This window comes from Drosophila miranda, chromosome XR (genome assembly GCF_003369915.1).
Source record: "Drosophila miranda strain MSH22 chromosome XR, D.miranda_PacBio2.1, whole genome shotgun sequence".
In the NCBI taxonomy this organism is placed as follows: Eukaryota; Metazoa; Arthropoda; class Insecta; order Diptera; family Drosophilidae; genus Drosophila; species Drosophila miranda.
In genome coordinates, this window is record NC_046674.1 from 17,793,617 (window position 1) to 17,816,290 (window position 22,674).

Here is a 22,674-nt window from a genome sequence, read left to right on the forward strand (position 1 = left end):
AGGGCCAGATCGGCGAAGGACCTACTTTCCCAGGACCGTGGGGATCCAGCCTGTCGAATGGCGTCAAAATGTCGACTACGAAAATGAGGCCGATTTTTGGCAAATTTAATGATATTTTGCGAAAATCGTGATGGAATGGATGTCCTTTTTTCTGGTGCCAATCGGTTGGCAGGACTCTCCCGGTCACGAAATGACATGCCGCGCCCCGATCAGCTGCCTCATTGCAGAGATATAGCGTGCAGAAGAAACCAGTATTTGCATGTTGTGCAGATACAAATCTTCGGAAGGCTATATCTCAGGCAAATAAGGCCAGATCGGCAAAGGACCTACTTTCATAGGACCGTTGGGATGTAGCCTGTCGAATGGCGTCAAAATGTCGACTACGAAAATGAGGCCGATTTTTGGCAAATTTAATGATTTTTTGCGAAAATCGTGATGGAATGGATGTCCTTTTTTCTGGTGCAAATCGGTTGGCAGGACTCTCCCGGTCACGTAATGACATGCCGCGCCCCGATCAGCTGCCTCATTGCAGAGATATAGCGTGCAGAAGAAACCAGTATTTGAATGATGTGCAGATACAAATCTTCGGAAGGCTATATCTCAGGCAAATAAGGTCAGATCGGCAAAGGACCTACTTTCCTAGGACCGTGGGGATCCAGCCTGTCGAATGGCGTCAAAATGTCGACTACGAAAATGAGGCCGATTTTTGGCAAATTTAATGATGGTTACATCATGATTTTTTGCGAAAATCATAATGGAATGGATGTCCTTTTTTCTGGTGCCAATCGGTTGGCAGGACTCTCCCGGTCACGAAATGACATGCCGCGCCCCGATCGGCTGCCTCATTGCAGAGATATAGCGTGCAGAAGAAACCAGTATTTGAATGATGTGCAGATACAAATCTTCGGAAGGCTATATCTCAGGCAAATAAGGTCAGATCGGCAAAGGACCTACTTTCCTAGGACCGTGGGGATCCAGCCTGTCGAATGGCGTCAAAATGTCGACTACGAAAATGAGGCCGATTTTTGGCAAATTTTATGATGTAACCATCATGATTTTTTGCGAAAATCATGATGGAATGGATGTCCTTTTTTCTGGTGCCAATCGGTTGGCAGGACTCTCCCGGTCACGAAATGACATGCCGCGCCCCGATCGGCTGCCTCATTGCAGAGATATAGCGTGCAGAAGAAACCAGTATTTGAATGATGTGCAGATACAAATCTTCGGAAGGCTATATCTCAGGCAAATAAGGTCAGATCGGCAAAGGACCTACTTTCCTAGGACCGTGGGGATCCAGCCTGTCGAATGGCGTCAAAATGTCGACTACGAAAATGAGGCCGATTTTTGGCAAATTTAATGATGGTTACATCATGATTTTTTGCGAAAATCATAATGGAATGGATGTCCTTTTTTCTGGTGCCAATCGGTTGGCAGGACTCTCCCGGTCACGAAATGACATGCCGCGCCCCGATCGGCTGCCTCATTGCAGAGATATAGCGTGCAGAAGAAACCAGTATTTGAATGATGTGCAGATACAAATCTTCGGAAGGCTATATCTCAGGCAAATAGAGCCAGATCGGCGAAGGACCTTCTTTCCCAGGACCGTGGGGATGTAGCCTGTCGAATGGCGTCAAAATGTCGACTACGAAAATGAGGCCGATTTTTGGCAAATTTAATGATGTAACCATCATGATTTTTTGCGAAAATCATGATGGAATGGATGTCCTTTTTTCTGGTGCCAATCGGTTGGCAGGACTCTCCCGGTCACGAAATGACATGCCGCGCCCCGATCAGCTGCCTCATTGCAGAGATATAGCGTGCAGAAGAAACCAGTATTTGAATGATGTGCAGATACAAATCTTCGGAAGGCTATATCTCAGGCAAATAAGGCCAGATCGGCAAAGGACCTACTTTCCCAGGACCGTTGGGATGTAGCCTGTCGAATGGCGTCAAAATGTCGACTACGAAAATGAGGCCGATATTTGGCAAATTTTATGATGTAACCATCATGATATTTTGCGAAAATCGTGATGGAATGGATGTCCTTTTTTCTGGTGCCAATCGGTTGGCAGGACTCTCCCGGTCACGAAATGACATGCCGCGCCCCGATCGGCTGCCTCATTGTAGAGATATAGCGTGCAGAAGAAACCAGTATTTGCATGTTGTGCAGATACAAATCTTCGGAAGGCTATATCTCAGGCAAATAAGGCCAGATCGGCAAAGGACCTACTTTCCTAGGACCGTGGGGATGTAGCCTGTCGAATGGCGTCAAAATGTCGACTACGAAAATGATGCCGATTTTTGGCAAATTTAATGATGGTTACATCATGATTTTCTGCGAAAATCGTGATGGAATGGATGTCCTTTTTTCTGGTGGCAATCGGTAGGCAGGACTCTCCCGGTTACGAAATGACATGCCGCGCCCCGATCGGCTGCCTCATTGCAGAGATATAGCGTGCAGAAGAAACCAGTATTTGAATGATGTGCAGATACAAATCTTCGGAAGGCTATATCTCAGGCAAATAGGGCCAGATCGGCGAAGGACCTACTTTCCCAGGACCGTGGGGATCCAGCCTGTCGAATGGCGTCAAAATGTCGACTACGAAAATGAGGCCGATTTTTGGCAAATTTAATGATGTAACCATCATGATTTTCTGCGAAAATCGTGATGGAATGGATGTCCTTTTTTCTGGTGGCAATCGGTAGGCAGGACTCTCCCGGTTACGAAATGACATGCCGCGCCCCGATCGGCTGCCTCATTGCAGAGATATAGCGTGCAGAAGAAACCAGTATTTGAATGATGTGCAGATACAAATCTTCGGAAGGCTATATCTCAGGCAAATAGAGCCAGATCGGCGAAGGACCTTCTTTCCCAGGACCGTGGGGATGTAGCCTGTCGAATGGCGTCAAAATGTCGACTACGAAAATGAGGCCGATTTTTGGCAAATTTAATGATGTAACCATCATGATTTTTTGCGAAAATCATGATGGAATGGATGTCCTTTTTTCTGGTGCCAATCGGTTGGCAGGACTCTCCCGGTCACGAAATGACATGCCGCGCCCCGATCGGCTGCCGTATTGCAGAGATATAGCGTGCAGAAGAAACCAGTATTTGAATGATGTGCAGATACAAATCTTCGGAAGGCTATATCTCAGGCAAATAGAGCCAGATCGGCGAAGGACCTTCTTTCCCAGGACCGTGGGGATGTAGCCTGTCGAATGGCGTCAAAATGTCGACTACGAAAATGAGGCCGATTTTTGGCAAATTTAATGATGTAACCATCATGATTTTTTGCGAAAATCATGATGGAATGGATGTCCTTTTTTCTGGTGCCAATCGGTTGGCAGGACTCTCCCGGTCACGAAATGACATGCCGCGCCCCGATCGGCTGCCTCATTGCAGAGATATAGCGTGCAGAAGAAACCAGTATTTGAATGATGTGCAGATACAAATCTTCGGAAGGCTATATCTCAGGCAAATAGGGCCAGATCGGCGAAGGACCTACTTTCCCAGGACCGTGGGGATCCAGCCTGTCGAATGGCGTCAAAATGTCGACTACGAAAATGAGGCCGATTTTTGGCAAATTTAATGATGTAACCATCATGATATTTTGCGAAAATCGTGATGGAATGGATGTCCTTTTTTCTGGTGCCAATCGGTTGGCAGGACTCTCCCGGTCACGAAATGACATGCCGCGCCCCGATCGGCTGCCGTATTGCAGAGATATAGCGTGCAGAAGAAACCAGTATTTGAATGATGTGCAGATACAAATCTTCGGAAGGCTATATCTCAGGCAAATAGAGCCAGATCGGCGAAGGACCTTCTTTCCCAGGACCGTGGGGATGTAGCCTGTCGAATGGCGTCAAAATGTCGACTACGAAAATGAGGCCGATTTTTGGCAAATTTAATGATGTAACCATCATGATTTTTTGCGAAAATCATGATGGAATGGATGTCCTTTTTTCTGGTGCCAATCGGTTGGCAGGACTCTCCCGGTCACGAAATGACATGCCGCGCCCCGATCGGCTGCCTCATTGCAGAGATATAGCGTGCAGAAGAAACCAGTATTTGAATGATGTGCAGATACAAATCTTCGGAAGGCTATATCTCAGGCAAATAGGGCCAGATCGGCGAAGGACCTACTTTCCCAGGACCGTGGGGATCCAGCCTGTCGAATGGCGTCAAAATGTCGACTACGAAAATGATTTTTGGGAGGTAAGGTCTTTCTAGGCTCCTTTTCCCAGGGTCACGGGAATTCGGAAAATGAATATCACATGATCATTGGTATTATTTCTTTTCATTTATTGAAATTTTTAAGTCTTTTGCTTTTTCATATACATATTGTTTTGTTTTCATATACGTTTTGTTATTATTATATTTTAGGTTTTGGGTAGTTTTGGCTCTATAAATATGAATAATATTATATTATAGCTAATTGCTTTTAAGTTAATATTCGCCATGCAACGAACAATGTTGTTTTTAGTTACACGAACGAATATGTGTGTTGTTTTTTTTATTGAATGAAAAAAAAAAAAAAAAAACTATCATGCCGCGCACTCAACGGGGCGGGATGTTAGTATGTGCTAATAGAACTAGTAATCGTACATTCATAGATCGCATTTGTAATTAATTGGTAGAGAAGATTAGATAAAAATGTGGGGGGGGGGGCATGTCGCTTAGAGGTTGCCTTGGGTAAATTGGTGTTTCAAGTTCTTGGAGGAAGTCAAGTGTTATACAATTTGTTTGTATATATACATATATATATATTTATATATATGTGTGTGTGTGTTTGTATATATATATTGAGAATAGCTATCGTAGATCGTAGGGGCTACATGTATATGTATATCGTACGTGTATGCGTGTATGCTGAATGTATATATATACAATTAGTTTTATAAACTTATTTTAGCAAGTAGATAGTGCGGGAAACAGACAATTGTTTAATTTATGTACATCAATTAATATTAGCAGAGAACGAAGGAACATTCAAAATTCACTATATACTCGTAAGCTGTGTGTGTGGTGTGTGTGTATGTTTGTTTGTTAGGTGTTGCAGAAAAAATGGCTTTCGGTTCGTTTCGATTCGGATTATACAGATACTTGACTCTATATGCTATATAGATTTAATATTTATCGCTTTGCTGAACAACGGAAATGTACAATACGTAGATGAGTAGATGACTTAGACCTCCGTCGACCGTGCGTTCTCATCGGAGCGTGAGGCCTTCCTCTCCCTTCCAGGGATTCGTCCCGTGACCACGGCTCCTCCTCCTACTCCTGCTCCTCCGCCTCCCTGCTGCTGTAGCGCCTGCGCCTGAGCCTGCGCTTGGGCCTGGGCTTGCGCCTGGGCTTGCATTTGTGCCTGTTGCTGAAGCATTTGCTGCTGCTGCATCATGTAGGCGGCCTGCGACTGCTGCACAAAGTTGGCATGCGTGTACGCCTGCATTCCGGGCGCTGCATACACATTGCTGGGCGTGGCAATCGCTGCCGTTGGCGGCATGTTGAAACGCATCTTGGCAGCCGCCGCTGCATTGGCGGCAGCTGCAATGGCCGCCGCATTCTCCCGCGAGGCGCTGGACGTGGTGGTCGACTGGAAGGAGATGCTCATGCCGCTGTCCAGGGAGCCGACGCTGCCTCGTCGCTGGGGCTTCTCGTTGCCAACTGGAAGGAGACTCGGAATAAGACAAACGCTCTCACATATCAAAATCTGAGTCTGAGAACTCACATTGCTCGTGCATGTCCAGGAGACTGTTGCTGAGCGCACTGCGCTTCAGCTGCTGCGTGGAGTCGGCCGAGTTGCCAGCTGCCTGCTCGCCGGCTGCCTGGGAGCCGCCGCCGGACCGGGAGCCGTAGGGACAGGGACACACCTCCACATCGGCCACGCCGCTATCGCGGTTCTCTGCGTTCCCCGGGGCCCGGTTGCGCGCCGACTTCTGGCGCTCCAGCTCTGCCTCGATGCGCAGCGATTCCATTTCATCCATCTCGCTGATGGACTCCTTGAGATCCTCGGCAAACTTGCAGCGGTCGTGCTCGTTGCGGGCATTGAAGGTGATCAGGATCTTACCGTCGACCTTCTGCGACAGCTGGATGCAGAACGGATAGTTGGGCATGTCCAGCAGGGTCACCACCGTGCCGCAGAGCGGGAAGCTGTTCCGGAACGTGTACGTCACGGAGGTCTTCTTCTTGCTGAAGATCTTGGTGATGACCAGCAGGTCGTTGAAGAGGAACACCTCGCGCTGGTGGACGCCCGGCCGCTCCTTCTTGTTCACGTCGGGTATCTCGTACAGGCGGCAATAGCAGACCAGCCGGCGGTGGGGCAGCGCCAGATTCGGCTTCTTGCCGACAATGGTGGCCTGCACCTTCATCACCTGGGTGACGTGGTCGCTGCCCGGCTTGAACTCGTCCGACTTGACGCGCTCATAGATGCCGCTCAGCATGTCCTTGTCAATGTCGTGGCAATCGTCGATGCCTCGCAGATTCTTGATGAAGTCCTCGACGCGCATGCGCCTTTCCGGCTTCAGATTGGGCGTGTGCAGATCCGTATTGAGCATAATGATGGCAAATGCCAGCACAAAGATCTGTAAACAAATAGAAATCGGATTAGTAGGCGAACCTCCAAGGAGGGGAGGGGAGGGGAGACCCTACCGTATCGGATGATCTTAGGCGCCCCACAATGTCCGCATTGCACTCGCAGTAGCGCTGCGAGAAGATCTCCATCAGTCGCTCAATCTTCTGCGCCTCCCCGGGCATCCGGAAGTAGGCCTGGAACTTGCGAAGGGCCACGTCCACCTGGCGGCCGGACAGGTCCAGCTCCATGGCGAAGCAGCTGAGCACGGCCATGTTGAACTGGTTCTGCAGATTGCCCAGATACTCGCCGATCATCTGGCGGGAGAGGCCCTTGCGCGTGATCAGGAAACGAGCCACGCCCTGTGGCGTATTCTCGAGGAAGCCCCTGCGGATGAGATAGGTGATGCCCTTCTCCGGCTTCTTGTTGAACAGATTGAGGCCCACGCGGTACTGCCGCTTGCGTATGGTCTCCGACATCTTGTAGTTCTGGGCCACGCCCGCGGCGGAGGCCGCTGCCTGCAGCTGCTGCTGCTCGTGCTGCTGCTGTTCGTGCTGCTCGTACTGCGCGGCGCTGGTGTGCGACGAGACGGCATGATCGTCCGTCGGCGGTACTCCGCCCGCCGCTGTGGCCGCTGCCACGGCCGCCTGCATTTGTGCGGCATACGCTCCGGGCCCAGCAGCAGCTATGGCTGCTCCGGAGACCACAACGGCTCCACCTCCACCTCCGCCGGGCACCGAGACCGATACCGAGTCGGCCGAGTGTGTGGAAAACTGCTGGGAGCTGTTCAGGGCCGTGCCACGCTTCCACGTGTGGGGGGAGTTGCTGCGGTCCGATCCGAGGTCGCTGTTCATGTTCCGCTCCGCCGAGGTGACGCTCGAGTCCGAGCCGGAACTCTGGACGGAGGTCAGGCTGCCGTTCTCCGCCGTCTTGCAGAGCCCGTTGGTCCGCAGCAGCGACGGGGGCGGCGGTGTCTGGCGCTGCAGCAGCAGAAGCTGGCTCTGCTGCTGTGCCGTGATCGAGGAGGTGCGCTTGGGCACCTCCGGCGGCACCTTCTTGCAGCTGCCGCTGCCACTGCCGCTGCCGCTGCCCGTGCTGCCGCTGCAGCTGGGAGTGGGCGTGGTGCTGCCGCCCTTGGGGCGCATGTAGATCTGTGCCGCCGAGTAGTAGGGCGTGTGGGGGCTTTGCCCGCTGGCGTTCACCCACGAGGCGTTCAGCGAGACGTCCGCGGAGCTGGCGTAGCTCAGGTCGTGCGGGGAGCCGTGGTAGCTGGTGTAGTAGACGGCTCCCTGGGCATTGTAGTAATGCGGCTCGGCCGCGTGCAGCAGATTCACATGCGGATGGGAGGCCATTCCGCCAGCGGTGGCTGTGGATCCCGAAATCGAAACGGGAGAGGCGCCTGCAAAAGGACAGAGGAGTTGGATTAAGCAAAGGATCCACAAGCAGGGGGAGAGAGTGATTCCTTACCCGATTGACTACGTGGTATGGGACTGCAGTCCAGCTGTCGTCGCTCCCGCATCGACAGAGAGCGCGTGGGCGGTGTCCTCGAGAGTCCCGGGGAGGCTGCTCCAGCAGGACCCGCCATAATGGTGACGCGTGGCTGTTGCTGTTGCTGCATCTGTTGTTGTTGCTGCTGCTGCTGCTGATCCAATTGAGATTCTGTGGCACTGCCATAGGCCGACGAGGAGGCGTTCTCCTCGGCCAGCCCGAGGCTGGAGGCCGTCACCACCATGCGGCGGCTGAGCCGCTTCTCGGCCTTGGCCATGGCCGTGATGGAGGCAAACTTCTTCACCATCATGTAGTGGCGGAAGGCCCGCTGGATGGTCACCGCCGCGTTGCGGGCCCGCACTCCGCCGTACTTTCGCTCCAGCAGTTCGATCTGCTTCTCTAGCAGATCTTGTGAGAGTTCGTAGCTGCAAGAACAACGAAAGAAGAGCCCGAGATGAGGATTGATTCAAGATGGAAGTTCTCCAAATAGGTTCTGTGCTGTTCGTTCCAAAAGTGGCAATCAAATGTTATTGCACGTCGGTGCTTCTGGCTCTGGCCCTCTGGGGGCGGGCACACACAAGCCGAATGTTTTCCCCTCCTCGCGATAAGATAGCGACAAACGACGCCGTCGTCTCTTAGGAATACAAAGTTTCTGTGCTTTTTTTCGGCGTCGTCACCGTGTTGCCCGATAAAAAATTCGCATCTCAGGCCCACAATATGGCCTTTTGTTGGGATTATTCGAATATTTAAGTTGTGTGGCCACCACGCTTATTCAGATTGCAATCGTATCCGCAAGAGTTCACTGAGGGGTCAGCAGAGAGGCTCCCTCTCCCCCTCCCCATCCCCCGCCTGAGCAGCTGCACTCCCATTCCCCACCTCAAGATTTCTGCGGAATAACATATTTATTCTGCTCTTCTTCATCGGATGATGTGTGCTGCAGTCGCACGCAAATATTTGCCATCCTATCAGCGGATATCTCGTGGTGGCTGCTGGCTGGCAACGGCGACAGCACCTAATCTTAGATACTAGATACTGGACACCACCTACCTACCTTCGGGTGGAAGTGGATCCCGCTGCGAGCTGCTGACTTGGCCACTTTCGAAGGGGGGCCAGAGTCCAAACTCATTAAAAGCCCCACCACGAGCCCAATCCATAAATAACTGATTCGATATGGCGGAACGCACCGCTTGCTACCGTTCTGTTCCGGTGGCTATACTCGTATACGACTTTTGATTGCCAGAATGCCCAGAGTGTGCCCTGGAGGAGGGGATCTGGCGTTTAATAGATTTCTTAATCCAGCTGCCACCTGCCCCCTGTACTGCCTACAATCTCCTCCATAGATACGTATCTATGCTTTGTCCCCGAGCTAACATCTATGCTATGCTATTGATTGTTGATTGATTGACGCAAAAACACACAGAGATATAAACTGGAATTTGCAACAGCAGAATTTTCGTCTTTAAACGAAAGAGACTTCGCCCAAATATCACCAAAGGGTCGTATCTATTCTATTAATCTGTTCCCGATTCCCTTTCAAGACACTCAATGCCTCCAAACGAGACTTATATCTATGGGTAATCCCATAAAGAAGAGGCTCCCCGATCGGTTTTCCCTTTGAGAGAGGCAATACTTACGCTGACTGTGCCCGTCCGCGCTTGAGGACATCTCCGCCATTGCGGATCGAGTTCTTCTTGTGCATTCCCTGGTGCTGGTGCTGCTGCTGTTGCTGCTGGTGCTGCTGCATCTGTTGCAGCTGCTGGTGTTGCATGATCACGCTGCCGGCTCCCATCCCAGTGCCCACTCCGCTGCCGGCAATGACCACCGCTCCGCCGTGGCCGTGATGGTGTGCATGGTGCTGTCCGTGCTGTCCCCCGTGGAGCATGTGGTGGTGCTGGTGGTAGGCCGAAGATCCTCCCGCTGTCGCCGAGGTCACCTGCATGTAGTGTCCCGCAGCGGCCTGGTGCAGGTGCTGCTGCTGCTGCTGCTGCTGCTGCTGCTGCTGGAGCTGCTGCTGATGCTTATGGCACGTGGGGTACTGCTGGAGCTGGTACATCATCTGGGGATGGTGCTGCTGCGTGGGGTAGTTGATGGCGGCGGCGGCGTTGTGGGCGCCGGGCGCATAGTGGTTCTGCACGTAGACATAGCCCCCAACGCTGCCGCTGTCGGTGGTGGAGGCTGTGCTGGAGCCGGCCGGCGGCGCCCCAGCCAGATCGTACTGTGTGGAGCCGCTGCGTTCGATGCTCTGTTGGGGAAAGCTGCAAAAGGAGAGAGAATCGACGGATTAGCCATAGAAATTCGCAAATATATCTATCCGGGAGAGAACTTTCGTTTTCTGGGTCAGATATGGGGTCATGGGCTGTGGGGCTGTGGGGCTGTGGGTCTGTGTGGCGGTTCCTACCTTTCGCCAATTATAAAACCCGATATGCAAATAATCATCGTATCGTATCGGGGGAGAAGAGAAGACTGATATATGGGCTATTTATGCCTGGCAGCCTGCTGGCAGCAGTCGTCTGCCACGGGTTTGGGAGCAGTCGCACATTCAACACACAATAACAAAAAACACCAAAAACCAAACACCAACAAATGAGAGCCAGTCACAAGATCCGCGCGATAGATCGATTCTAATTAACATACGCGACGCGAATGCGAGTGCGAGTGGCGATCGAAATGATATTCAAATTGGGTGCCGGAGTGTCGGAGTGCCGGAGAGGAAGCGGAAGATATATGCAGATACGCTTTTGGGCCCTGGAGCTGGGGCAAGGGCACGTCCGATCTTAAAGGCGTTCGCGTTTGAACTAAACCGAGCGCTCGGCCACTGCTCGACAAAGTGCCAGTCGCAGGCGCAGGCGCAGCGTCGGCGTTGGCGTTGGCGTTGGCGTTCTCTTCCTCTCTTCGGGCAGAAGAAGAAACGTGTTTCGCATGGCTCATTAAATACACAGATACACACGAGGGGAGGGGGGAAACAGACACAGATACAGATACACCGAAATGCATCTGTTTTGTTTGAATCTACTCGTATTCGTATTCGTGTTCGTGTTCGTATTCATTGTTCGCGTGTACCCGAAAAAGAACAATTGTTGTGCTGTGCTGCTGCTACCCTTAAAAGAGACAAAACATTCAGACAAAAATAAAGAAATCCTAAGCGTAAAAGGATCCATTATTGAAAGGAGACAGGGGACAGACGACAGAGAGAGGGAGAGAGAGAGGTGCAAAGTGAAGGAAATGGAAATGATTAGCCAACGATGACAAACTTATTGATCAGGATAGCTAGCAGCCAGCAGGGAGACGCACACAGGAGGCAACAATTGGAGAGGGAACCCTCCAGGGAGATGGAAATGGAGAGAGACTTCCCCACATCCGAATTTCAGCTGACAAATTAACAGATCAACACCTGATTGATTGGAATTATTGGTCAGTGGAGAAGCAAATTAATGAAAAAGGAACAACTATTATTATATTGGAGAAAAATGCTTATTCCAAGCTTACTTTAGTCCCAAAACTAATGCTTAAGGCACATGGAAATGTTGTGGATTTACACACCGTCAAAGTTCCCAGCGAAAGAGCCCGAGCCGAGGACAGCCAGTGTGTCTCGCAGGAAGCCTGGTCTTTCCAGGTGATGGAAATATGCACAACAAACCGCAGGACCACATCCTGTTCTGTTCTGAATCAAATCAAATCAAAGCCTCCTCTACTTAAGCGCCTCAACGCCTATACTTTAAACCTCAAACAGACTCTGCACTGCTTCTGTACTTAACCGCAATTCAAGGCCATGCAAACAGGGAATCTAAGAATCAATATTTCCGATTAGGGACCTGCAAATTGTATCGAACTGCTGCCGAACGGGAGTTTTCTTCCTCAAACAGGGAGAGGTTTTCAATCATCTACAAAGGGTAGATCTGTAGACACTTTCCCATCAAAATACTTTCCCCAAAACATATCAGAAATATCGTAAGTATTCGCTCGCCGCGTTTCATCGTTTATTGATTTGCCATGAAATCGGGAATTCGATTTGCATGCTGATCCTCTGATCCTCCGATAATTCATTATCCACGTATTCGCTTCGTATAGCGAAAAAAACGAAAATCCTCTCCTGAAATCATTTTCCCGCAACGGGGGATCGATCTCTCAGTGTCTCTGTTTCTCATTCTTCCACATTTTGTGGCAGCTGCAGATTTGCACCTAGCGAGCCGATCGAAAGAGGAGTACAAAACAGGATCAGCTAAAACAGGATTCCAGCCGAAGGATAACCATTCAAAAGGGGCATCCTTTTATCTCTCTCTCTCTCTCTCTCTCTCTCTCTGTATCTGTGTCTGTGTCTGTCTCTCCTTTTGGCCAGTTTTCCAGCTGCACCTGGCACCATCGTGGCTTTATCTTTCAGGGTTTTTTTTTGTTGTTGTTGCAAGGACAACAGGCGGCAGCAGGTAGTTTTGCTTGCCACACAACAGCAACGGGAACAACAACAACGAAAGCAGCAGCAGCTGGAGGAGAACCCGCTTGTCATTGTTGCCACTTCTCCGCACTCTCCGCACTCTCGGCTCTCCGCTCCTCTCCCTCTCTAGTGATTTTTTAAGAGGTCCTGCTTTCAATTTTAGGGGCAAGGAAAAACATCTGCCACACGTCGCCCCTAATTGTTTGCCGCTGCACGTTGCACATGTTTGGGGCAGCCACAGCTCTGGCTTCTCTTCGCCGTCCCCCGTCCCTCTGTTTGACCAACCAGACAGCCCCTGGACGTGCGACGTGCGACGTGCGACGTGCAACTGGTGTCTTGTATCGCGTATCGCGTATCTTGTATCTCTACTCGACACACAAACGTCACACAAAACCACCGCCGCTGCCTGCACTCGCGAGCCAAAACTTCCGCAGTCACAGTCTCTGCCACAGTCGCTGCTGTGCTGCTTCTTCCTCCCTGCTTGACATGCAACAAGTGTCGCTGTATTTGCGGCGGCGGCTCGCGTCTAAGTCTGACCTGAAAGGCCCGAACCGAACCGCACCGCGCCGTCCCGAGCCGCCTTTCCGCCAGAAGTGTAATTATTATTGATTTTACATTAGTTTGTGCATTTTGATTGGGGAATGGGAATGGGGGCTGAGCAGCCCCCGTTGCGTTATGGAGCGTGCCACAAAGCGGCCCAGACACACCACGGAGGGGGTCAGAGAGAGGGCCAGGGCAAGAGACAGCAAGAGTGGACTGCAAGAAACAGTTTTATTCGTTTAATGTTTCCGTATGCCAGGGATTACTGTCACTGTTACGCCTTCAGCCAATTGATTGCAACATCTTTAGGGAGCGAACTTTTCTGCAGGATTCTGGGTGCTCTCCTCCTCCAAAGCAGCCCGTATGTCCTTCTCTACGGGATTGTCCACCTCCTTTTTCTCTGCCGGAGGCTCCATCTCCAACTTCTTTCCTTCTGGAGTCTGAATCGTCTGATCTTCTGGAATTTCTGGTATCTTCTTCTCTTCTGAAATCTCTGGTATCTTCTTCTCTTCTGAAGTCTCTGGCATCTCTGGCGTTTCTGGAATCTGCATCTCTTTTAAATTCTGAAGATTTTCCTGCTCTTGTGGAGTCACTTCTGGAGATACTTCTGGAGTCTCTTCTGCAGTCTCTTCTGGTGTCTCTTCTGGAGTCTCTTCTAGAGTCTCTTCTGGTGTCTCTTCTGGAGTCTCTTCTAGAGTCTCTTCCCGAGCCTCCTTCTCTACTGAAGTCTCTGCAATCGTCTCCTCCTCTGCTGCATTCTGTATCCCCTTCGCTAGTTGATTCTCAATTTTCATCTGTACGGGAGATGCTTCCCGCAGCTCCTCCAGCTCGTCCTCCTGCAGTCCGATTCCCATCGGTGCTTCGACGTCGGGGCACTCCAGCACCATCTGTGAGATCATCTTCCGGTGCACCACAAAGACCACCGGCATGAGGAGAATCAGAAAGGACACGGCCGCATAGAGAAAGAACAGGAGTGACCAACCGAACATTATGGAAATTTACGAATTTTATTTAAGTACTAGAAAATTTAACAAAATCGAATGCTTGTTCCGGCATGTAACGCAAAAAAAAACTAAATGACTAAAGAAAACCGAATAGAAACAATGGAGTGATCGATCAAGGAGTATATGATGATATACATATACATGTTTCTAGAAATTTTAAGGATTTTGGATTGACTTTGAATCTTGTTTCCAACAACAAATAACGATTCCCGATCCTGTTGTGGGATGTGGCGCATGCGCCACGAAATGACATTTCTACATGCATTTTACATTTATTCTACATCTCCCAAGCAAATCCCTGAAAGTATGCCACACAAAACGAGTGTCAAATAACATGTATTTTTGCATGTAATTGTCGACATCATAGTGGCGGCATCTGCCGCCCAACGAAGCCTGTTGGCAAACAATAAATTCGAATATTTGAGCCAAATTTATTTCTTATTTTAAAGGATATTTAAATAAAGTATAGAGATAAAGTTTAAGGGTCGAGGAGTTGGGGAAACCAAACTAATTTCAATCTGAAGTAGGCGCCGAAACTTGCAGAAACTTCTACCACGAAAAATTTGGATTGCAGAAGTTCCACACGGTATTTTTGTATTTTAAGGGAATTTCACTTTGTTATCTCGGGGGGTCAAGAATCGAACGATTATTAACAGGGCCAATGGTGCACTAATAGATTTGTGGGAGATATGATCGCCCTGTTCTTGGGACAATCTTAAAGATACTGATAATCTGATAAAGATACTCCATTTAAGGCTCATGGAAACGCATTCCCTTATCCGTTCGAGTAAGTACGCACACTTTGGATAGAAACCCACAAATACCGCGGAGCATAAGTATTAATAAATAAATGATCGGAGGGCCACAAATAGCCAGAGAACCGAGTAACCCCCCTCATAAAGATAACGGGATAAAAATGGATGTGTGTGTGGCGGACGATAAGAAGAGAGTTTTGACCACTTGGAGTACACTTCGTAGCCACACGAAGGCCACACAAAGGCACAGGGGCCACAGCACGGCTGTGGATCTGGAGAAGAGATCTTCTTACCTGACCGCCGTCACATGGTGCGAGGTGTGTGTCTGCGTCTCCTTGTGCCGGGTGGAAAGACTGACCACCGTCACGTGCCGTGTGGCAGTGCGCACCACGCGCCGCACTCGACTCCGGCCATCCCCCACCACCACCACAATGGGCGGCGGCTTCTTGTCCCCGTCCGTGCAGTACTGCAGGAAGGACTCTCCACTGAGGTCGGAATGGGAGTGGGAATGGGAGTGGCTGTGACTGGGGGATGGTGCCGGCACTGGGAGCTGCTGGCGCCGTGATTTGTGGTGGTGTTCACATTTTGACGACATTGCTGCCGCGTGGATTCCTCGGATTCGATGTTCGATGGGGGGGGGGGGGGAGGATGTCCGGATTCGGATTCGGGAATACGCGACACTTTCCCCTTCAACGCATTGGCAGCATTCGCTTTTCTAGTGTTTTTTTTTTGTTCAGCTTTTCGCTAACTTTCGTTTGTTTATTCGTTTGTTTGTTTTTTTTTTTTGCAAATTGACTTCTTGTTATCGAGAGATCTTTTATGCGCGCTTATCAATTTTTTGTTTTTTTTTTTTTATGGGATTCGGGTTCGTTTTTCAGTCCGCTTTTTGCGAGCGTTTCTCTCGTTTGAGCCGCCGACTCGCCTCGTTCTTTGTCATTTTATCTTTGGTTTTTGTTGGTTTTGGAATTCCGTCGTTCTGGCGCGACTATGGGGCTACATTCTTATGCGGCGGGGGCCTACGATAAAGCAGCGACACATTTGCGATAGTAATTTGCAGTCTTTATTTTCCCCGCCCACCACTGCCTCTGTCTCTACAGAGCAAAGGCAACGGAGAGAGAGAGAGAAGTGTGAGTGAGCGGATGAGAGTGCCCTTCAAAGCGCGTTTGTCATAAAAACAATCGTATAAATAAAACATGGAATAACATTTATGAGTGCTGCCTCCAGTCAGTCGGAGGTTAGAAAAACCAACACAACGATAGAGAGAGAGAGAGAGAGACAGAGAGATAGAGAGATCTATGTGTTGTATAGACTTGGGAATACCTCAGAGAGCTATGGATCACGATACCCTTTGGAACTTTTGTTTCCTTATCTGTTTCTGTTTCTGATTCTGAATGTGCCTTAACAGCTGCAGGCACTGATTGCAACGGAACGGATTGGAAATGGAACACACCTGTTTCTGATTTGAGAAGAAAGAACTTATTTTCAAAGTTGAAAACTCAATCACTTATCGGGGGGATATTTATATGTGTCTAAAAACCACTCAAACCCGCATCTGATCTTTTCGTTTAGTGGCAGAGGCCTAAGAGCTTCAAGTTCCACTTATAATTTCTCTAATACAAGTATCTTACGTGATTTGTTTGTGACTGATCTTTAAGATATTTCTACAGTATTGTGCTGGCATGATTATGGTCTGTTTGGTCCACCCATCAATCATCAGTCACTCCTCGCTACTGTGAGGCAGAATAATCTATAGAGATCATGAATCTAGATCTTGGATCTTAGCTAGGATCAGAGGACCTAGGGCGGAATCTTTAGTTTAAGTGATAATAATCCATAGGGGATTCCCGGGCATCAGTCACGCCCGGGGATGAAGAAAAATCTCTAGAGATCGTGTATGGGTCTTAGTTCCATCATACCCTTCATCCCCTATCCCATGATCGTTTAATATGATAATCATGCTGTATGGAAGAGCATGACACTTGCAAAAACACACGACGCACACGCAAGCGTCAATGAGAGAGCTCTGCTCCGAGCAATCGCATTCAATCATCATGCTGTTGCGGCGCTGCCGCGGCTGCTGCTGCTGTTTTTGTGTCGGTTTCTGTTTTTTGGGTCAGCGATCAGTCATTCAGTCATTCAGTCAGTCAGTCAGTCGGTCGATCCGATCGCAAGTAAAAGTCGCAAGTTGTCAACTGCAGAACTATTTATGTAGGAAAAAGCAAACAGAAAGAGAGAACGGCACCGAGAGAGAGTGCGCAAGCGAGAAGGGAGAATGCAAATAAACAATATTCAAATTGAACATGTCACGACACGCAGAGACAACGATCGACTTGTGCCAGACAGACAGACTAGAGGAGGGTTCGGATCGGTTCGGTTCGGTTCGGATCGGATCGCAGGTGTTGGATCTGCTCCAATCCAGACCCACAGACGTGCCTCACACGGGAAAGTGTGTGCTGGCACGGGGCCCAGGCTGAGGCACAGCGAAGGGGTGATCCTCACGCTCTGAACAACTGAATTGACTGAATGACCTGATCCACTTGGCAACATACAATGACGGTCGGACCGAGGGCCGAATGATCCATAAATCATATGAAAATTTATGTGCGAAATGCGTGAGAATTTGCCATGAAAACAATGAGTTATAGAAACGAATACACACGAATGCGAGCGAATAGCAAACCGAATAGAAAGGGAAACAACAAGAACAACAACAGAGGCACTCAAAGTGTTTTGTCCCAAGATCAAGATCTGCCATCAAACCACACATAAAAATATTATATTTATGGAGGAGCACAAGACTGCTACCAACCCCCACACTTTCTTCCATAAAATCTCAAGTTCAAGAACCTTTTTCGAGAGTCTTTCGAGAGCTTGAAAGCGATCCATCCGCCTGCGCCTGCTCGGAGACATCTCTGTTACGGTGCGGGATACAATTGTGACAACACTTGCCACTGTCTCTGGGTCTGGCTCTGTCCCGTCGCCAATTGTTGTTTCGTCAGAGAACCGAAAAAACAGTCAGCGGACATGCATACACTCACAGCCATCGATTCATGAGTGAATCAAGCTAAAAAGCTGTGCAAACAAGCGATAATCTCACGATTCTGGCGGTGCGGTGCCCAGGCCCAGCCTTGGAACAAGTCATGGAATTATTGGCCAAAACAAGTCGCCTACTGCTTGCTGCTTACTGCTGCCAATAAGCGCTTCAGGGGAGTTCTCTCAATCTCAATCACAAACGTTGTAGTAGAATAGAATGCTGCTCTAAGGCCCACTCACAAAACACACGAATCTCAAACCCCACAAAACAAAAAACAAAAACACCTGAAAGAAAAGTAACTCGAACTCTTGATACTCTCTATCTACTCTACTGAGTGGTGCACGTTCCTCGGATAATGACAGCGTTTAACATAGCAAAAGATATAGAAGCTTCTTGCAGATATGCGGATTGCAATCACAGGATTACCACCACATCAAACAGAGGAAGCAGAACAGAGGGAGACCGAAAGCTGCTCATCATACCCTCTCCCTTTGCTAAGGTATCACAAAATCAGCTAAAAGCGGAATATTTTCGTTATTTAGCAACCTATTAGTTGTCGTTTTTAGCTGTCGTTGCTTTTGTTGTTGCTGTTGCTGTTTTGTGCCTCTGTTGCTGTTGTTGCTTTTGTTGTTTGTGGTGTGTTCTAGTTGTTGCCGCTGCCGTTTCTGACTACTCCCAAGAACTGTTCCAACTTGTTCTGTTTGTTTCTTTCAGCCATTTCTGAGAAACTTTTGTTTGTACATAATTGCAATTTTGTCGAGCAGGTTTTTCGTTTGCTTTAAAGTTTATAAGAAAAGTCTGTTTTCTGTTTTAAGTTTTTAGTTTTCGGTTTTCAGTTTTCAGTTTTCAGCTTTCTGTGTCTGTTTCGGTTACTGTGCTTTTTTCTGGTTCGGTTTGCAACAATGCAACAGATATAGAGCTTGGAGCGGACCGTAGCGGGACTTGGGGGCTGACTGGGTTGCATCCGCTCTCGAGCACGACATCAGCGGCGGGCTAGGGTTGCCGCAGATAGAGCTGCCTTTGTTTTACAGGTGTTCCACTGCACGAGCAGCAGCAGCAGCAGCAGCAGCAGCTACAGTGGCAACAACAACAGGCAGCAGCTACAATCAGCTTTAAGTTGTTTTCTTGCTTGTATTGTATAATTATTTAATTTATAATTATTTTCTGTACTCTAACTCTCCCTCTCCCTGTCTCCCTGTCTCTCTCTCTCTCTCTCACTCGCACTGGAGTTTGGTGCTGCTGCAGATTGCGGCAGGGTGAAGTGCTGGAGGGGGTTAGCAGAGCCCCGTGCCCGATGCCTTTTTATTCACTTTCGTGTCATTAGTAACGGCGCACGTAACAGAAATCACCAGCAAACACACACACACACACACTCTCCCGCTCTCTCTGTCTCTCTGTGTGGACTTGGCTCTCACTCCGCGCCACAACTGAAGAGCGGAAGAGGAAGTGGAAATACAATATGCAACCAACGTCCACATCAACGACGACGATGCAGCGTAATTGGGTGGCAGGGTGGCAGCGATTATACAAGCCACGCCAGAAGCACCAAAGAGCAGGGAGTCAAAAGTGAGCGACGTTTTCGGACTGAAAGTGGTGACTCCTCTCCCTCTCTCTGTCTGTCTCTCGTTTTCGGAGCCTGAGTTACGGCTGAAACTGTGAATAATTCGACTTCCAAGATGTGTTTGTCGCTCTGAATCAGCTGATTTCCAGAAATTTCATAAATATTCCTTGCAAAACGTTGCACCCCGCCCGAGGGAGGTACAAGAAGGATTCTCTTCATTTCAATAGCATTCGAAGGGATCCTATCGGTGTAACTTGATCTTTTCGATTGCAGTTGAAACTCAAGGAACGACTAGGATCAGTGGGTACTCCCTTTCTCCCTTGACGGATGGGCTCATTAAGGATGGCAGAATGTTTGAGCCGCAAGCGATCTCCCTCTCTCGCTCTCTCTCTTCCCTGGCACTTGCTATAATTTCAATTACAAAATAATAGAAATTTCCAGTTCAACACACATGCAGAAAGAGACAGACAGACAAACAGACAGAAAGACAGAAAGAGAGAGACACATATGGTTTGGGGCGCACACTCTTGTTGCTGTTGTTGTTGTTGTTGTGTTTGCCGAAACGTAACGGGGCAGTGGCCGTGGTTCCCGCTCTTTCTCCCTATCTGGCCGCTGCTGCTGTTGACTGCTTGGCGGCACTATTGTTTTTGTGATACTCGCAGCTGGAGAAAGGCGATTTTCTCTTTAATTATATTTTATTTTTTACATAAAAAAATTGTGTGATGTGCTGATGTTGTTGTTGTTGTTGTGGATTGTTTCATGGTTTCCGCTTTGTTTTATTCGATGGAGGGTTTTTTTTTTATTATTGTGATATTGTGGCAGGCGGACACGACGATGTCAAATTAATAAACCGGCCCCGGCCCTGTCCCTGTCCCTGTCCGTGCCCCTGCCCCTGCTCCACTAGACAGACAGACCGACAGACGGACAGCAACAACAAATGTAATAAAAGCTTTGCGTGATGCGTATTTTTTTTCGCTGATTTTCTTTTCATTTAGCACTCACACGCACACGAAAAAAAAGACCCATACACATGGCCGCAATTTGTGTTTGCAAAATCAATTTGCATTTCCATTGGGAAATATAATAAGTTTCGGTGTTGCCAAAAAAAAAACAAACAAAAACAAAAAAACAATGACTACATATCGGGAATAATGTGAATATTGAATATAGATTATCGAATATCGCAATGACAGCCAACAACAAAGTGACTAACAAATGCACCAACACACGCACGCACACACACCAAAGTACGTACGTAGAAACGATCAACACGAACGCAAACGAACGGCTGACGGCCGACTACGAAAACTGTTCGAAAGAGACGAAGTACAGCGCGCGCGAGCAACCTGTGTGCTACCTCGACGGAGCTTTGAGAGAGAATGGCGATGCCGTCGGTCGGGGTCTGAAAAACTGTTCCAGCGAGCGGCTTGCCAGTCGAATGAGGCGAGAGAGGGCGGCCGGCCAGGTGGCGATAGTGCCATGGTATGGGTGAGAGCATGGCATGGCCACTACTGTGGCTGTGTGCCACTTAAAAAGCTGGCTAACATAGCTGGCTGTTCCATGGCTCTTCCGATTGATCCACAAAACAAACATTCGGCCCAAACAAAAACAAATAATCGGGCCATCCAGAAGATTCTCTCTGCCGCACACCTGTACCACATGAGACATGACACATGACACATGACGTGTGCTGCCACAGTGGGTCTAATTGGGGTTATATAACCCCCATTATAATGCGGCACTAAGCAGCAATGCAATTATCAAAGTTATTTGCATTTTTAACCCAATCAACGTTTCTCATAAGACTTGCACAATGCAGGGCTGCGGCTCGGGCTCCGCCTCGGGCTCGGGCTCTTTGCAGTCATCTCCCACTGTTTATGGAGCTTTCAGGGCTTTCCCCCTTGACTCCCATTGTCAAATTGGGCAATTGCAAAAGAGATCCGAAGGCACATACATACAACATATGAACATGCTCGTAAATCGACAAACAGTCGTAAAAAGGTGTAAATTCGTATGCAAACGACTTTGAGCACACACACAGAGACACAGACACACAGAACACACACCAAACAGCAAACACGAAGCCAAAGAGAGGCTGGCTGGCTTCCTCTCCGAGAGCGCATTAACAGCTGCTCCAGACAACGACTGCAGACAGCAGACTGCAGGCGAGAGTGAGAGCGCATGCGAGCGGAGAGCGAACAATAAGCTGGGATCAAGTACTGGCTAAACGCGACAGCAACTGCACTGCGAAGCTCTCCGACAGGTTGCTGCATTTCTGGATAGTCAGAAATGACGGCAACGCATCCGCTTTCTCGTTTAGTGAGTGCTTACAAAAAAAAAGTGAGTATGCCCGCGCTCGTACTCGAACAACAGGCTGAGCTTACGTTACGCTCAGGTGACTCACGATCGTGCGAAGGGCGAGCGGGGGCGCTTTACTGCTGCTGCCTGCTGATGCCGCTGCTGCTGCTGCTGCTGATGTGCTGACGTCCGCCGCCGCCTCTCCATATGGCATGTGCATGTGCCGTACATTATGGCCGAGTGGAGTCGAGTGCCTGCCTCTGGTAGTTAGTCGCTCTCCCGCTCGTCGTTAGCTTGCGGCGGCTGGGGCCACTAACAAAATGGGCAACGTAATGCCTCACTGGCTCCGACTACGACTCCGACTCCAACTCCGAGTCGGACTCCGAATCGGACTGAGCCAAGCGTTAAGACTGATGACTGTATTCGCCGCCTGTGCATGAGTGCGCATATCTGTACGTGTGTGAACCATACCGCTTCTCAGACAACAAACCATTTATATCCGGACCTGAGGCCTGTTTTGACTTTTCATTGAAACCTGCTGTCGCTCTGTCATAGTCGTCGGTGGGGCCATCGTTAAAACTAAAGTCGTAAAAATATATACGGAATACGGAATACATACGGAGTATCGCGTATCTACACACCACACTTTTGGCCCGCTCTCCTCTGTCCCTCTGTCCCTCTCCCTTGTCCCTTGCCCCTTGTCCCGTGTCCCTGCGGCCTAGACTTGCTTGGCTTGGCTGATATTAACGCATTAGGCACAAGGTACACAAACCCATTTGCCATACTTGTGTCTGGGGCTGCGTCTCGTACCGCGTACCGCGTACCGCGTACCTCGTACCTCGTCTTGCTGCGGCGTTTCAGGCGGTGTTATGAAACAATCAACAAACAAACCCGACAACAACGATGATGATGACAGCAACAGCAGCAGCCGCAGTCGCTGCAACAGTACTACCCGAGGGTTGCCAGAGCGATTTTAATAGGTGTTCCTGCTGTCAT

The 22,674-nt window shown here is 49.3% G+C and overlaps 1 protein-coding gene across 5 annotated transcripts in view; it reads right to left on the reverse strand.

The window, feature by feature from the left end:
* Window positions 1-4,436: 4,436 nt before the first annotated feature.
* LOC108152078 (IQ motif and SEC7 domain-containing protein 2) overlaps window positions 4,437-22,674 on the reverse strand; it is a 41,193-nt gene continuing 22,955 nt past the window's right edge. For 2 of the 5 annotated variants that reach the window (XM_017281111.2, XM_017281114.2), the window contains exons 2-6: window positions 9,692-10,312; window positions 8,037-8,482; window positions 6,650-7,968; window positions 5,730-6,582; window positions 4,437-5,665 (exon numbers count right to left, since the gene is read on the reverse strand). In XM_017281111.2, coding sequence (XP_017136600.1) covers window positions 5,187-5,665; window positions 5,730-6,582; window positions 6,650-7,968; window positions 8,037-8,482; window positions 9,692-10,312 — 3,718 coding nt within the window. In that variant the 3' untranslated portion in view covers window positions 4,437-5,186. Of the gene's footprint in view, window positions 5,666-5,729; window positions 6,583-6,649; window positions 7,969-8,036; window positions 8,483-9,691; window positions 10,313-10,455; window positions 10,854-15,078; window positions 15,802-20,623; window positions 20,757-22,674 lie in introns of those variants that run through there. The other 3 variants (XM_017281112.2, XM_017281113.2, XM_017281116.2) reach the window with 3 other exon arrangements.